At 37.6% G+C, this 18,175-nt stretch overlaps 1 protein-coding gene across 1 annotated transcript; it reads right to left on the minus strand.

The window, feature by feature from the left end:
* Nucleotides 1-4,138: 4,138 nt before the first annotated feature.
* LOC310723514 (nectin-4-like) lies at nt 4,139-16,613 on the minus strand (the record flags this gene model as incomplete). The annotated part of the gene is made up of 6 exons (XM_083536662.1): nt 16,083-16,613; nt 14,391-14,501; nt 13,311-13,610; nt 12,569-12,665; nt 8,600-8,748; nt 4,139-4,209 (listed from the first exon to the last, which is right to left on the minus strand). Exons 1-6 carry the CDS (start codon nt 16,156-16,158, stop codon nt 4,139-4,141), a joined length of 804 nt encoding a protein of 267 aa, XP_083392788.1. The 5' UTR covers nt 16,159-16,613.
* Nucleotides 16,614-18,175: the final 1,562 nt, after the last annotated feature.

An 18,175-nucleotide genomic window follows, 5' to 3' on the forward strand; every position in this document is an offset into this window, starting at 1 on the left:
TACGTCACCCTATGATCCTCCTTCTTCTTAAAATAAGTGTTCACCACTGCCATTTCCATTCTTTTAGCAAAATCCACCACCATCTGCCCTTCCACATTCCTCTCCTTAAAACCATACCTACCCATCACCTCCTCATCACCTTTGTTCCCTTCACCTACATGCCCATTAAAGTCTGCCCCAATCACCAATCATTCTTTCCAAGGTACACCATCTACCACTTCATCTAATTCACTCCAGAATCTTTCCTTCTCCTCCATCTCACAGCCGACTTGTGGAGCATAGGCACTGATGACATTTATCATCATCCCTTCAACTTCCACCTTCACGATCATCACCCTATCAGAAACTCTCTTCACCTCCACTACACTCTTACTGTAAAACAGTTTAAATCCACCTCCAATGTTCCTGGCCTTACTCCCTTTCCACTTGGTCTCCTGAACACACAGCATATCTACCTTTCTCCTCTCCATCATATATATATATATATATATATATATATATATATATATATATATATATATATATATATATATATATATATATATCTCAATAAAAATATTTATTCGCATTTAGAAACCAGACTTAACATAACCTAAGAAAATATTCTTGTAAATGTTTTAAAGAAATTATAGTAAGTCATCAGGACACCAAACAAAACTATGTTTCCACATGGGCGGTTTTAATTGTGTGCATCATTGCGGATTTTGGCGCTTGATTTAAAACCTTGCGCATCAGTAAAACAAACAGTTAGTGGTTAAAAATAATTTTTTTGGTGGAGTTTATTATTTTTTAATATCTGAATAAATGTGTTAGGGTTAGGGTTAAAGTAAAATATATATATATATATATATATATATATATATATATATATATATATATATATATATATATATATATATATATATATATATACGCATTGATTACTATAGTATCATACATTATTGTAGTCAGAGCTCAGTCACACTACAAATGAGCTGACTGTGTGCAGGTGTGTCGTGTGTGTGTGTGTGTGTGTGTGTGCGTGTGTGTGTCTGTGAGGAATACACCATAATTAATACCAGGTTTGGTAATTAAAGCCTTGACCCCTGACAAGCTGTCATCTCTCATTCCATACCTCAGAGTGAACAGGTGGGTCTTAATGCTCTTTAATTGCAAAAAAAGTGCAGCTAATAAATAATTAATAATTTCTTCAAGCCAAGAGCATGTTGAAAAAATTCCCAGCATATTATTAGTTACTGCAGTATCAAGAAGCAGATTTATTTACAATTATTAAGTTATTATTCAATTAGATTTATTTTATATTTTATATCTTTTACCAATAGACATTGACTCAAGGCAGCATTACAGAGATAAAGAGACTATAAAAGAATGTATCATTTGTTCCTTATAATTGTGAATTTATCCCTAATGAGTGAGCCAGTAATGACTGTGGCAAGGAAAAACTCTCTGAAATGGTATGAGGAAGAAAGCAAAAGAGGAACCAGTCTCAAAATTTAACCTCATCCTCATCTAGTGGCACTGAATGTCCATTTATTACAATTCCATCATTGCAAGAGTGTGGCGATTAAATGCAACCTGTAGTCCTGAGCCATTGTAGCAGGTTGTTGATATTAATTACAGTCCAAATTCATCACTCAAAGTTCTTGAGTTGCTCATTAACTTCATGAATTTTTAGGCTGTTGATGTTGAACCATCCCCAGCTGCGCAGAATGGGCTGAAATTGAAGAGAACTTCCTGCAGATTATTGATATCCACTGAATAAACTCTTTGTCTTTACACATATTCCAGTTGGTCGGGAATAATTTTTCTATCAAATTATTACTTCACATTTATGGAAAGGTTGTTTAGCATGTTTAATATAGAGATATTGAACAAATTTCTGTTTTAAGGATGAAAACCTTTTTTGAAAAATGTTTTGTTTTTTGGAAAATCCATAGAGATGCTGCTTTGTGAGTGTGGTTTGCATGAACTGTATAAAGTCGGGTATACATAAATAACAGCATATTACTTTTACAAAAACATGGCAGAAATCTATTCATTTTAAATAATGTAATGACATTGTGTCCCAGATCATTATAGATCATGTTAAATTGTATTGATTATACTGTATTACTAACCGGAGCACATAAAATTGTGGCAAAAAGAAACCCATGACATATTTGCTTACAATGAAAGAAGCAGAGGCATGATAAAAAAAACCCCTAATTGACAGCTGTAGGTGGTAGATGAGACTCTATAACGTGTGGTGTACAAATAGATAGAAAATAACAATGTTTTGATTTTTCAGAGAATGGGGTTCACTCCTGGAGCTTTCAGTTACAGTCTGTGTGGAATTTCAGATTTTCTCAATGGGTTTCCTTTTGCTTCTCTGGTTTTCTTCCACTTTCCAAAACATGCTGGCAGGAGAATTGGCCAAACTGTATTCCTACATTGTGCCCAGTGTTCCTGGAATAAACTCTGGATTCACCACAGCTTTACTTTTGAATGAATTTAAAACACATTTAAATGAATAAACTTTTAAAAGATATATGATTTTGCATGCTCTCAAAAACAGCCGGTAATGAAGACTTTAACAAGCTAGAGTATATTTCTGTGGGAAATTAATCGACCAAATCAATAGAAATGTACAGCATACATAAAATATAGTTTGATATCCTTTGCTATATTTACAGAGGACCAGGATTAATGCATCTTCTTTTGCTCTACACTGTCATCCTGACCTCTACTCCAAATCCCATACTCCATATGGTAATGAGGAAGTGTTTTTAGTTGTTTCAAGAAAACCAGTTTAGCTGTTGGGCTAAACTGCATTGATATTCTGAGCAGTCAGCACTGTGCTTATGGTTATGGCAATACCACTTATATTTGATCACACTAAATAAACAAATATATGCATACACACATTTCTATATACATTCTGTATGCACACACATTGAACCAGAGTTTGTATTGTAATAAATAATGTTTTTCTCTTCATTTGTATTTTTATTTACTTCTTCGGCAGATGCTTTTACCCAAAAGCAATGCAATCAAACCAAATTAATAGGAGTTGAGGGTCTTGCTTAAAAGTCAAACAGCAGTATCTGGGTAGCACAGGCATTTATATTTATCAATATATTATACAGACAAAGCCTCAAGCACTGGGACATCCAGGCTCTTACTTATCAGCTGTCTCACTTTAGCAGTGTTTCTGCAGCACTGATTGAACTCATGCTGAAAGCAATTAAGTATGCACATTGATTCATAATCGGAATTAAAATCAGGGATTATTAGCTAAATTTACTTACACATAAAAGGATTTGGACTCCATAATAATATACTTATACAGGAAGCAAGAAATAGATCATCACTTTTACATGCACATCTCCTTTACACCGGCAAAACACTTCAACTGCAATAGACATACTATTAACGACATCTTTATTTCCACTCTCACTTTAGATCTATGATCACTTATCAACTATTACATTATACTGTACATCTTTGGAACCATTTTATTTCCACATATGACTTCTGACCAAAAAGTTTTTTGTTTTGCTCATACTTGTTAGCTCAAACTTTTAGGCTTTCTGTATGCAAGAGGCCCTCTGGTGGTCTGAAAATTGAAAGGTATGAATGATATATCATGCATATTGCAAAGAAAAAACTCCCTTTAGGAACAGCATATAAAGTACTTATTATGTATATGTTTATGTACACGCACTGTTTACAGCAAAGAAATCCATTTATACCATGTATCTTGAATACAGTGCTTTCAGTAAGATTGCTGTCATGTGGTGAAGATTGAAAGTATTTTGGTTCTGGTGTACCAACATCCAGTGTCCCTTTTGGAGGAAAGCAGTGACTATGTTCTCTACCAACTTCCTGTCTCTTATGTATGGGTTGACTCCATACACTATTCGGATTGTCATTCGGTGCCACCCAGATAAGGATGGGTTCCCTCTTGAGTCTGGATTCTCTTAAGGTCTCTTCCTCACGCAATCTCAGAGGGATTTTTCTTGCCATTGCCACCACTGGTTTGCTCATTAGGGACAAACTTACACATTCTTTATTACTGCATTATCTGTGTAAAGCTTAAAAAAAAAAAAAAAAAAAAAAAACGATGACTAGTCACAATCTAAAAGCAGCTCTGCTGAAGTCACATTGTGTTGTAGTGTCTTATACTCTTGTCATTCTGCAGTTGGGTGAGGACAGAGTTAGTGGTTTCAACTGGAGCAGGAAAATGACACAGCTATTTGTTAGTGATAAAAGTCTGTCCTCTGCTGGACCTTTTTAACAATACATTTAATAGTTTTCTTCTTCAGGTGCTGGGAGTACTGTAGTTCCCAGGAAAGTGATGGACTTCACAGCTAATTTGGTTAATTATGTCAAGAGGAGGCAGTGATAAGACTGGCTCCTCCTGTAGTTCTCCTGTAGGTCTATACCTCTATGGATGTTACAGCTTCATCAAAGGGAGATATGATTAACATCTGTTTCCATACAGATATCCTTGATGAGAAAAAAAGCAATCTGGGGCAATTTGAAAAAAATAGCAATAATAAGCAAGCAATAAAGAATGATGAAACCATTCCAAATCCCATACAATAAAGGTCCAATAGTTGTCGGATTACTGTAATTAAATATGCCTCTATTTGTGGCTGTACTGTGACGGCATTTGACTGGTGATTTACTACAGTTCTGATAGCTGTCTTTGATTTGACCTTTGTGCATTTCAGCATGATGTAAAAGGCCCTGTCGACTTTGTTGCTCATGAAGATACAAGAAAGCGTTTAAAGATCAAGAAACACCTTAAATGACTTGCATGTTAATACTTCTCATGAAAGCCATGTTATTCAAGGGCATTTCAATTATAATAAAATTCTTAGATCTTTTAAAGTCTTTTATCGGCATGTTGGCAAGGGGCAAGAAACTTGCTGTGTGTGTATGACAACTGATTTTATAGACCATAAATCAAAAATGAAATTAAAACAAGCACAATTAAAAAAAGTGAAGAACTAAGACTTGAACTTGTGAAGTCAAAGGATAGAACAGTGAAGCTAATGTACACACAAGAGCTGTCTAGAACTCACTTTCATGCTAATACTACCCTGAGTGTCATCTGACTCATATCATTTCTTATTCATATGAGTGAGTGAGGAAAGCGGGAGTAAACATTAATGGCTGTTGTATTCTCAAGAAAGAGAATTTGGGGGATGTTTGCTACAGTTATGTAGACTTTTGGTGACACCACTGATACAACTCGTTGTAAGTAAAATGTCAGTATTGACAGATAAACATAGGCAGAATCCTAAATGGTGCAGAATTGAAAATAAATCTTGGTGCAAGTTCATGGATAATCAAGGTGCTGGAGGAGATAATCCAATCCCATGCTGAGTTCATTGCCAACACACATATTGAGTTGATAAGCAAACTAGAGGTGGTCCAGCAGAGGTTCAGTGTGAATCAGCATGAGGTCTGAGTCACACTCCTGAACTCAACTCAAGCTTTGATTGTCATTCTTCAACATACACAGTATACAAAAGATCGAAAGGCAGTTACTACAGAGCACAGTGCATAGAGAGTGAAACAGCAAGAGTAACATTAAACATAAAGAAAGAAATAATAAGCATTAAACATAGCATTGTTAAGGTGTGATAAACATGAGGTAGATGTGATATACATAAGCTTGGAATGTAGGTAATGTAAGAACAGAATTACAGTGGTCTGATTTCAGTGGTCTGATTTCTTTTTTTTTTGCATGTTTGTAGCAATTTATTGTTTCAGATCATCAAAATAATTTCAATATTAGTAAAAGATAACACAGGTGAACACAACATGCAGTTTTTAAATGAAGGTTTTTATTATTGAGGGAAAACAAAATCCAAAACTACATGGCCCTGTGTGAAAAAAGCATTTGCCCCACCTGTTAAAACTGTGGTTTATCACACCTAAATTCAATTTCTCTAACCACACTCAGGCCTGATTACTGCCACACCTGTTCACAATCAATACATCTCTTAAATAGGACCTGCCTGACAAAGTGAAGTAGACCAAAAGATCCTCAAAAGTTAGACATCATGCCGAGATCCAAAGAAATTCAGAAACAAATAAGAAAAAAAAAGAAAGTAATTGAGATTGATCAGTCTGGAAAAAGGTTATAAAGCCATTTCTAAAACTTTGGTACTCCAGCGAACGACAATGAGAGCCATTATTCACAAATAACAAAAACACAGAACAGTGGAGAACCTTCCCAGGAGTGTGGGTGGGCTCTTGGATGATCCAGAGGAGTCATGGGAGAAAGTCATGTGGTCAGATGAGACCAAAATAAAACTTTTTGGGTCATAATTCCACTGAAGGTGTTTGGAGGAAGAAGAATGATGAGTACCATCCCAAGAACACCATCCCTACTGTGAAGCATGGGGGTGGTAGCATTATGCTTTGGGGGTGTTTTTCTGCACATGGGACAGGGCGACTGCACGGTAGAGGATGATCAGGTCCATGTATTGCGAGATTTTGGGGAACAACCTCCTTCCCTCAGTTAGAGCATTGAAGATGGGTCGAGGCTGGGTCTTCCAACATGACAATGACCCGAAGCACACAGCCAGGATAACCAAGGAGTGGCTCTGTAAGAAGCATTTTAAGGTTCTAGCATGGCCTAGCCAGTCTCCAGACCTAAACCCAATAGAGAATCTTTGGAGGGAGCTCAAACTCCGTGTTTGCTCAAACTCCGTGTTTGAGCCAAAATCCCTCCTGCAGTGTGTGCAAACCTGGTGAAAAACTACAGGAACCGTTTGACCTCTGTAATTGCAAACAAAGGCTACTGTTCCAAATATTACCATTGACTTTCTCAGGTGTTCAAATACTTATTTGCAGCTGTATCATACAAATACATAGTTAAAAAAAAATCATACATTTTGATTTCTGGATTTTTTTTTTTAGATTATGTCTCTCACAGAGGACATGCACCTACGATGACAATTTCAGACCCCTCCATGATTTCTAAGTGGGAGAACTTGCAAAATAGCAGGGTGTTCAAATACTTATTTTCCTCACTGTGTTTGTGTGTGTGTGTATATATATATATACATACATACACACACATATATGTATATATGTAAACATATGCAGTGAATAAATATAAAGGCTATAGCAGTGCAGAGATGTACTTCTCAACAATGTCCACACAAGTTCTGGTTCTAAGGCGGCTTCTTTTTCTTTCGGCTGCTTAACACATTGTCCAGCACATGCTCTCAACACGTCCCGGTATGCCGCCCGGACCAGCTGATGATGAGTGACCGACTGTATGTCCAAGAGCTCAGAGCTGCTCTGTCACAACACGCCATCAACCTGTTCACGTGGCCTAAAATGAGAAAAAAACAAATAATATGTCTGTAATAAATAAATGTAATAAATACCTGTTTATAAAACTCTAAATCGAAAAAAATTGTGCTCAATATTATATTAGTAAAATTAGCACACTCACCTCTGTCTTCTTACAAAGTTTAGAAGAAATTCATATTTTCTCCATATGGCAAAAATACAACAGCCCAGAGTAAAGAGCAGCAATATGAATATAATCCATATCCAGTGAGTTTCAGATTTTGCACCTGAAAGCCCATTAAAAAAGGTGTTATAGATTGTGTGACTTATCTCAAACAGAAAGATAAGGGAAAATGTCAAACATATTTTTCTTTCATTAAGGTTAAATGCAAATCAAACTGCAAATAGGATTGAGTGAAAGTGACCATTTCAAGTGATTTTCACAGTTTTTATGTTCAATGCAGTTAGTAAAGTGTGCATGCTATTTTCAAGAGTGTACACACACTCCTAACCATGCATATCCAGGGACCACAATGAAAGAAACATATACTGATTATGAGGATCAAACAAATCATATTGGCATTATATGACTAAATAAAAAAGAAAAAGTGCTCACAAGATGCAAATCACAAAAATTTGTAAATTTAACAATAAGAAAAGGAATATATTTGGATCATGCACAAGAAAATCTAGAGTAAGCAGCTTTGAAAATAATGAAAAGACTTTTAGGGATCATTAGGGGGATGAAGTGTATCAGTTAATTTGTTTCCACAGTGCAATTTTAATTGGTTTCTATTTTAGGGCAAACACATAGTTTACATACATTTGTGATGCTTATTATGGAATAACAAAGTAAAAAAGACAAAAACAAAAAATTTCTTTTTAATTCACACTTTTGTACAGTTTCTATATCCATTGGTTGTGATGCACACATAGCCACCTAACACACACATTTATTTACTAAACCTTTTGACACACTACATGATCAGGAATGAGCAGTACAATAAGCAGAATGCCAATATTTTTACTTGTTTACCAATTACGGCCTTTTTTAAATAAAGATTATAAACATATTAAAAAAAATTGATAAATTGTGACAAATTTCCCCAAATAAATCCATTTACAATTAACTGTTTTGGAATATTACATTTAATGTGGTCATATAAGATGTAGAGATGTGAAAACCAAGAGTGAGATCATTGGTCAACTTTAATTCATCAATAATACCAAAAGTGTTAATACTTCAATGTACCCAAAAGGGTCAAACTTGTTCTAATAAAGTATTCATATTCATACTCACTTGATTTAAACTGTACATTGAAGAGACAGACACTTTTCCCATATTGGTTAGATGCCATACAGTAGTAACAGCCGTGACTGTCAGGTGTCGGCTGAATAATCAGTGCGTTTGTATCACCGCTGGAAAGAGGCTCCTTCATTAAAAGGCATCTAAAAGAAACAAAATTATATTTTTTTTGGTTACATTCAAAGAACTTATTTTGCATATTATATTTTAACTTAATAAACCCAGCCATTAGGGGGGCACAAGCCAGTGCACTCTTAGTGCCAGTCCCAAGCCCGGGTAAATGGGGAGGGTTGCTTAAGGAATACATGTGCCAAATCAAATATGCGTATCACAAATGAAAATTTCATACCGGATCGGTCGAGGCCCAGGTTAACAACGACCGCCACAGGTATCGTTAGCCGACAGGGTACCGGTGGAAATTGGGCTACTGTTGGCCGAAGGAGGAGAAGGAGAGGAGGAAGACGTCTACAGAGACGGCAGGAAAAGGAGCAGTGTAGGAGAGTAGAGGTTCGGGTTGGTACTTTAAATGTTGGTACTATGACGGGTAAAGGGAGAGAGGTAGCTGATATGATGGAGAGGAGAAAGGTAGATATGCTGTGTGTTCAGGAGACCAAGTGGAAAGGGAGTAAGGCCAGGAACATTGGAGGTGGATTTAAACTGTTTTATCATGGTGTGGATGGGAAGAGAAATGGTGTAGGGGTGATTCTGAAGGAAGAGTACAGTAAGAGTGTAGTGGAGGTGAAGAGAGTTTCTGATAGGGTGAGGATAAAGTTGATAAAGTTCGTGAAGGTGGAAGTTGAATGGATGATAATAAATGTCATCAGTGCCTATGCTCCACAAGTTGGCTGTGCGATGGAGGAGAAGGAAAGATTCTGGAGTGAATTAGATGAAGTGGTAGATGGTGTACCTAGGAAAGAACGATTGGTGATTGGGGCAGACTTTAATGGGCATGTAGGTGAAGGGAACAGTGGTGATGAGGAGTTGATGGGTAGGTATGGTTTTAAGGAGAGGAATGTGGAAGGGCAGATGGTGGTAGATTTTGCTAAAAGGATGGAAATGGCAGTGGTGAACACGTATTTTAAGAAGAAGGAGGATCATAGGGTGACGTATAAGAGTGGAGGAAGGTGCACACAGGTGGATTATGTTCTGTGTAGGAGATGCAACCTGAAGGAGATTGGAGACTGTAAGGTGTTGGCGGGAGATAGTGTAGCTAGACAGCATCGGATGGTGGTCTGTATGATGGTTTTGGAGGCAAAGAAGAAGAGGAGGAAAGTAAGGATTGAAAGAAGAATAAGATGGTGGAAACTGAAAGAGGAAGAGTGTAGTGTGAGGTCTAGGGAAGAGGTCAGACAGAGGCTCAGTGGTGGTGAAGAGGTGCCGGATGATTGGGCAACTACTGCAGGAGTGATGAGGGAGGCAGCTAGAAAAGTACTTGGTGTGACATCTGGAAATAGAAAGCAAGACAAGGAGACGTGGTGGTGGAATAAGGAAGTGCAGGAGAGCATTAGGGGAAAGAGGTTGGCAAAACAGAAGTGGGATCGACAGAGTAATGAGAAAAGTAGGCAGGAGTACAAGGAGATGCGGCAGCAGGTAAAAAGGGATGTGGCGAAAGCCAAGGAAAAGGCCTATGAGGAGCTGTATAAGAGGTTGGACACTAAGGAAGGAGAAAAGGATTTATACCGATTGGCCAGGCAGAGGGACCGAGCTGAGAAGGATGTACTGCAAGTTAGAGCAATAAAGGTTGGAGAGGGAAATGTGTTGACTAGTGAGGAGAGTGTGTTAAGAAGATGGAGGGAGTATTTTGAGCAGCTGATGAATGAGGAAAATCAGAGAGAGAGAAGGTTGGAGGATGTGGAGTTGGTGAAGCAGGATGTAGATAGGATTAGTAAGGAGGAAGTGAGAGCAGCGATTAAGAGGATGAAGAATGGAAAGTCGGTTGGACCAGATGACATACCGGTAGAAGCGTGGAGATGTTTAGGAGAGATGGCAGTGGAGTTTTTAACCAGATTGTTTAACAGGATTCTGGAAGGGGAGAGGATGCCTGAGGAATGGAGAAGGAGTGTGCTGGTACCGATCTTTAAGCATAAGGGAGATGTGCAGACCTGCAGTAACTACAGGGGAATTAAGTTGATCAGTCACACCATGAAGTTATGGGAAAGAGTAGTGGAAGCCAGGCTGAGAGAAGAGGTGACCATCTGTGAGCAACAGTATGGTTTCATGCCGAGGAAGAGCACCACAGATGCCTTATTTCCTTTAAGGATGTTGATGGAGAAGTATAGAGAAGGACAGAAGGAGCTGCATTGTGTATTTGTGAATTTAGAGAAAGCGTACGACAGGGTGCCGAGAGAGGAGTTGTGGTATTGTATGAGGAAGTCTGGTGTGTCAGAGAAGTATGTGAGGGTGGTGCAGGACATGTATAAGGACAGTGTGACGGCAGTGAAGTGTGCAGTAGGTACGACAGACTGGTTCAGGGTGAAGGTTGGACTGCATCAAGGATCAGCCCTGAGCCCTTTCCTGTTTGCAGTGGTGATGGACAGGTTGACGGACGAGGTCAGACAGGAGTCTCCCTGGACTATGATATTTGCAGATGATATTGTGATTTGTGGTGAGAGTAGAGAGCAGGTTGAGAAGAGCCTGGAGAGGTGGAGATATGCGATGGAGAGAAGGGGAATGAAAGTCGGTAGGAGTAAGACAGAGTACTTGTGTGTGAATGAGAGGGAGGGCAGTGGAGTGATGCGGTTGCAGGGAGAAGAGGTGGAGAAGGTGGAGGAGTTCAGGTACCTGGGGTCAACAGTGCAAAGTAATGGAGAGTGTGTTAGAGAAGTGAAGAAAAGAGTAGTAGGGTATCTGCAAGAATGAAAGGGAAAGTTTATAGGTCTGTGGTGAGACCTGTGATGTTGTATGGATTAGAGACAGTGGCATTGAGTAAAAGACAGGAGGTGGAGCTGGAGGTAGCAGAGCTGAAGATGTTAAGGTTTTTCGTTGGGAGTGACGAGGATGGACAAGATTAGAAATGAGTTTATTAGAGGGACAGCACATGTAGGATGTTTTGGTGACAAGGTGAGGGAGGCGAGATTGAGATGGTTTGGACATGTGCAGAGAAGGGACGAATTATATTGGTAGAAAAATGCTGAAGATGGAGCCACCAGGTAGGAGGAAAAGAGGAAGGCCATGGAGGAGGTTCATGGATGTGGTGAGGGAAGACATGCAGGTAGTTGGTGTGAAAGAGACAGATGTAGAGGACAGGGTGGTATGGAGACGGATGATCCGCTGTGGCGACCCCTAATGGGAGCAGCCGAAAGAAGAAGAAGAAGAATATTTTAACTTAATAAAAATTTAATTTAGCATTTCATTTTAGAAGTCACACTCCACAGTACTTGTTACCAGCATTCAGAGTTTGAAGAATTTCTGAAATTCTAATGTATTTCTATATTTTCTAAACTAACTAAGTTTATAGTTTGTAATGTTTTTAAGGAATTTCTATACTATCAAATAAGTCTTAATTGTGCTGTCTGACTCGGACACCTCTCCTCTCCACCAATGCCCTGCAGAACACATTTGTTACATGAGTATATATCTAACAAAGAAAAAAACTAAAAAACACCTCAACTAAATTAACCAGAGATACAACTAATATTCCAAAATGATGCTGCAGTGATAAAAATACAATATACATTTTTTAACTACTGTAAACATTTTTCCCTGCTATGTATTTATTTATTTTTTTTAAATGAGGTTTATTTGTCAATCTATGTTGGCCAACTGAGAGACAGAAAACAGAGTCTTCAGATTACAAGAGGTTCTCCTGGGTTCATACCAAATCAATTTGTTGTAATTAGTGTCTGATTAGTGTCAGATGGTTGAGATGAACTGTAGCAATTAACAGTGGTAAAAGAGAGAGAGAGAGAGAGAGAGACGTAGTCTTGCATTAAACCTCGTTAAGAAAACTCTCAGTTCTGTTACCTGCTCCAAGAGAAATAAGTCGGTTTGGGATAGGCATCTGCTTCACAATGAAATTCTGTTGGACCACTCGGTGAAATGTAAACCACCTGAGGAGGATCTAGATGGGGGATGATTAATGAATGATTTGAACATTGTAATATTAAGTGAAACAGAAGAGCATATACTATAAATATTAAATATATAAAATATAAATACACACTGTAATGAGTGATTTGATAATACAATTATGTGTAGAGCTTTGATTAAGTTAATATACAGCACCATACTGGTGCATGACTGGGCCTCTGATTTGGGCCTCAAGAAATTATTAATGCATTTGACTCATCTTTTAAATTGTAATTTTCAAGCCAGGCATCATCTATATACAAAGTCTACAAACAGTGACGATAACGGACCATGTCACTGACTGGCAAATGTTTTTGAAAGACTTTCCTGGTTGGAAGTAGGAAATTACAAGTTTCAACCTTTAGTTAAATGTAGCATTAAATCATTGGAGTCTTTGCAACTGCATTGTTTAGCTTCACTGCATTTTTTACTATGCAGTTCGAATTCTACATTTATTGTCTCATCTACTTCTGTGTGATTTGTTTGATGTGATACTAAAAATGTTAAGTGAAGAAAAGGTCCTGGTTCTTAAATTAACAGTAAAGTCTAAACATTAACACTCATGTTTGATATTACTCTGCACGACTAACTCGTCTTTAGTTAATAACTGCAAACAGGAAGGTGACAAATTTCTTACAGTGAATGGCCAGCGTATAATTCAGTTTCTCCTTCAGGCCAGGGTGTGAGACCAAACAGTGAACATTCGCCTGCTTTAGATCTTTGGACTTCTTGCTAATCAGGCTGCTAGTAACAGTGTATCTTCCTTCAGAGTCCACAGTGCGGTTAATTTGTACTTCCACAGAGTCTCTTAATGCACCCAGATTCCATGACACTTCTGCTGCAGGCTTTGATTTGGCTGCAGTGCAGGTTGGCAAAAGCTCATCAGTGTCTCCAGCAACAGGATGAACCGCCACATTCACAGTGACAATAGGGGGAACTAAAAATAAAAACAGTATAAATGGCACTCATTAATTGGGCAGATTTATTAGTCAACAAGTGAACATTTTGTCCTGAAATTTGACTTGGAAGAAAAAATAGGCAAGTGTAAGGATTTGAGTGAGTTTGACAAGTTCCAAATTGTGATGTCTAGACCAGTGCTCCTCAACCTTTTTTGCACCATGGACCGGTTTAATGTCAGACAATATTTTCATGGACCGGCTTTTAAGGTGTGTCGGATAAATACAACAAAATAAAATGATACAACCGGCATAAAAACTGATATTTTCTAAATATAATAATAAACGTGAATCCACTGTGTTGATTTTTGTTAATTTTGCTCACTTGGGGGTTTGAATTTAGCGGTAATGTATTATGTGTTAGCGGCCGGAGCAGCTCCTTTAAGAAGGTAGTGGATGGAGGTAAGTCATGTGACCGAGGTATCATGACATGCATCAAGAGTGAATCATAGACAGATGTGGCGGAGAGAATCCGGTAATTTTCCAAAATAAAACATCATTCAGAATCAGATAATAAATAAAACGGAAATAATGTAAGTTATGTTTTCTTTATGTGCGGCCCGGTAACAAGTGACCCACAGACTGGTGCCGGTACACGGCCTGGGGGTTGGGGACCACTGGTCTAGACGACTTTGTCAGAGCATCTCCAAAACTGACGTTTTAATAAAAATTAATAAATAAATAAATAAATAAATAAATAATAATAATAATAATAATAAAAAAATAATAAGGAATTCCACAATGAGAATAGAAATTCTTACCTAATACTGTGAGATAAAGTTTTGTTTCATACGGTCCACTTGGAAAGATGTTTAAGATGCAGGTGTAGATGCCTTCATCTTGAAGACTGACATTTCTTAAAAGAATGGAGCCTAAATGTCCAGTGAATTTCCCAGTAAATTTTTACCCTCTCCCCCAAATAATTATGTTCATTGTGATCTAAAGTCACAACGAAGAAATCATAATTTTGTGGCATTTCCTTTGTTCGTCTTTGCCAAGTAGCACTTGTCATGGGCTCATTTGTTTTCAACATTTGGCAATTAGGATGTGCGTCTTCTCCAGATGATACGGTCACATTATGTCCAATTACACTTCTAGCTGTAAAAAAATAAAAAAATTAATTAAACAATGTTTCGCTTACACCAAAAACAAAATACTCTCTCGTGCCTCTCTCGTGTTAGCTTGAATACTACAGACACATACATGAAAAACAAAAAACACAGTAAATAAGACATAACCCAATTTCAATGTCATTAGAGCAGTGTTTAGTGATAACACTTGTAGGAATTTTGTGTAAAAGAAATCCGGAGTGATAATCTATGGACAGCAAAAATGTACACTCATTCATCTTTGGTTATTTGTACGAACTTTTGTGGCAATTCCAAACATTTTAAAAGACACATCATCATCTTCTTTCGGCTTCTCCCATTCAGGGTGACCACAGCAGAAATCATCCGTCTCCACACCCCCCTGTCCTCTACATCTGCCTCTTTCAAACCAACTACCTGCATGTCTTTCCTCACCTCATCCATAAACCTCCTCCTTGGTCTTCCTCTTTTCCTCCTTCCTTGCGGCTCCATCCTCAGCATTCTCCTACCGATATACCCTATGTCCCTCCTCTGAACATGTCCAAAACATCTCAAACACACCCCCTCACCTTGTCTCCAAAACATCCTACATGCGCTGTCCCTCTGGATTACTTAGTACTATTGATGGTCTTGAATTTATGCCAAAACACAATTATAATCTTGGTAGAATTCCTCTTAAGTGGTCAGATTTTCTCAGAACTTCTCAATTCATGCTTTCATTGTTTATTTTAATAGGGCTATAGTTACTAATTGATAAAAATGGGATCTATCTGATACATGTAATATTGTGGTACATGATTTATTGGGCATTTCTTATTTCTTGAAACTTCATTGATAATTTTGGGGTGAAAGATACAATGAAAATTAGCAAAAAGATATGTAAGGCTGGGCCCATTGGGCTGCTAAAACTAATTTAATTCAGTTTGACATCTTTATCTAGACCCATTGTTTGAAATCTACCTGGATTAAAAATATGTATTTTGGACATAAAGAACAATAGGTCTACCAAATGTTACAATAAGCAATACGTTTTTCTTTTGGAGATTAACAATGTTATGCATTTGGGAATGTCAAGGTATCATTATAGGATAAAACTATCACATTTTAGTTGATGTACTTTTTTGCAGCAAACGTTAAAGAAACTCAAAATCATCTTTAGGATGTAGGAGAATTCTTCAAGAAACAATTTCGGCAAAGGAAATAACAATAACAACAACAACAAAATCGGAATTAATGTAGTGTTCAGGAATACTACACTTCTTCCAAAGCAAGGCAAATCTCACTGTCTGTCGCATGTAATTCCTTAAACATACATCGAGTTACGAACAGACTGCTGCATAAACAAAAAATAAATAAAATAATTACCGTTAACATATCCACCAGTAAATTGAATGAGAAACAAACGTGCCAGACAGGACACAAATCCAATGTAAAGCGCCATATTTATGACCTTCAACCCTTGCGTATGCAATTGTTCTTTTTCTTCGCATAAGGTGTGGAAGCTGCTCTCCTGTGTTCAAATTACCTCGTAAGTGCATTTTCTTTATCTGTACACATTTATGTGTATGTTTTCTTTGTATTTACTGTAAAATACTATATAGTCTCCTTGTCAAACAATCTAAAGGTGGAGTCTATGGGTTGTTAAATGAACTCGTTCGCCACCTGCTGGATTGGAGGAGCCGAGTGCAAAAATATAAATATTTTTATATGAAAATATTTATAAATAAATTCATATAAAAATGATATACAGCAGATTTGGCAAAAGTATACACATCGTTTACTTAATTAAAAGTACAGATACTCATGTCATACCGTCCTTGAAAACAACTCTAAGTTATTATGTTGTTTTACGAATGACAAATTTAAGATGAGTTATCCTGTGCATTTTAGTGAAGTTCAAACAGGAAGTTTAAAATGTAAACTTCACCTGTATAGCAGTTCTACAACATATAGAAACTATCTGACTAAACCTCAGATTTCAAATGACTGCTACAGAAATTAAGAACATTAAGAGGATCCTTATTAAAAAAAATAAATAAAATAGCAACACGTGGCAGCATCCCTTCTATAAAAGGCAAACAAAACTGTAGGGAAAATAAAAACTTTAAACATTAAAATGAAAAGAAGGATATAACAATAAAACATTAGATTACCTGTCTGTGCTTTTTCAAATTTGATGGCGAATTCTTGAAAGCCAGCACTTTTTTACACCGATAATTTAGAACAACTCCCTTATATATGGCCATGGGTGTTGAGGAATGTCTTTGTTTTTATTTATTTTCACATCGGCGACTCCCTCTGAATTCCAGTCCTCTTGTTGCCTTGATCATTGTTTGCTCCACTTGCCTACGGATACGTCTGATAGCCAGGAAATGATACAGTATACAATAAGGAAGACTACAATAATACACCAGTAATATGGTGAAAAAGTCGCACAATAAAGGGATGATAGGCTGGAAACAGCGCTCAATGAGAAGAAATACAGTAAAACCCTGTTGTACGAGCAACCTATAGTACAAGGAAACGGAGAAAATTTTACCCTGTTTCACGAGCAAATTTCGAAGGCACGAGCAAGGTCGGGGGGGGTTGGGGATATATACAGTTTATTCCTGTGTATGAACTGTGTTGATTGCACTCACACTGGTTCTCTAAACGCACATTCCTATCTTGTCTCTTTAGTGTCTATAGCAGTCCATCTCAAATAGTGGGGTGCACCCCACTGGGTGGGCTCAGGGTGATGCCAGGGTGGGCACGTGTGACCCCGGGGGACATGCTTTTTTTTGCCGCAGAGAGTAGGGTTTTTTCACCGTCACACGGCACAGAGCAGGAGGTATAAAGTGCAGATAACAAACCCTTAAGAGACACCATGAAAAAATATTTCACAGGGATGAAAAGAAAGGCGGAGAGAGACGGAGATAATGAGACAAACGTAAGTCTCCTGAAAGCTAAGACAAGGAAATATAACGAAGCGCATGTAACACTTGTAGGCCGTAAGGTGAAGCCGTTTTTCGTTTCATCCCATTCCCATATATGGGGCACTAAATTCTTTTCAATCCAATAAAAAGAGCTATTGGTTTTGAGAGAGAAACTAAAAGTTCTCCATGTATAATCCTGCAGTTTATTTTTTATTAGTGTTTAAAGTTGACAATAGTTCCTTCATCGCGTAATCATATTTTGACATGAGTGAAAGTATTAAAAACAATGCTATATGCATCTCGCGTCCATTAAGAAAGAAGAATAGAAGCATTTTACACACACACGATGGGACACATACAGAAATAGCATCAGACGGTGGCTTGGTTTGCATGGTGAGAATTAGAGAATAGCAGAAACATACAAACATTGTCTAGAAATTAAATTTGAAAATGTTCCCGAAGACGCTGGGTTTTATTCCACTTGCTACAAGAAAAACAGAGAAACGTGTCATACAGCATCCTGAAATTCAAGATGTTAACAAA

This window comes from Silurus aristotelis (genome assembly GCF_946808225.1).
Source record: "Silurus aristotelis genome assembly, chromosome: 3".
Taxonomy (NCBI): Eukaryota; Metazoa; Chordata; class Actinopteri; order Siluriformes; family Siluridae; genus Silurus; species Silurus aristotelis.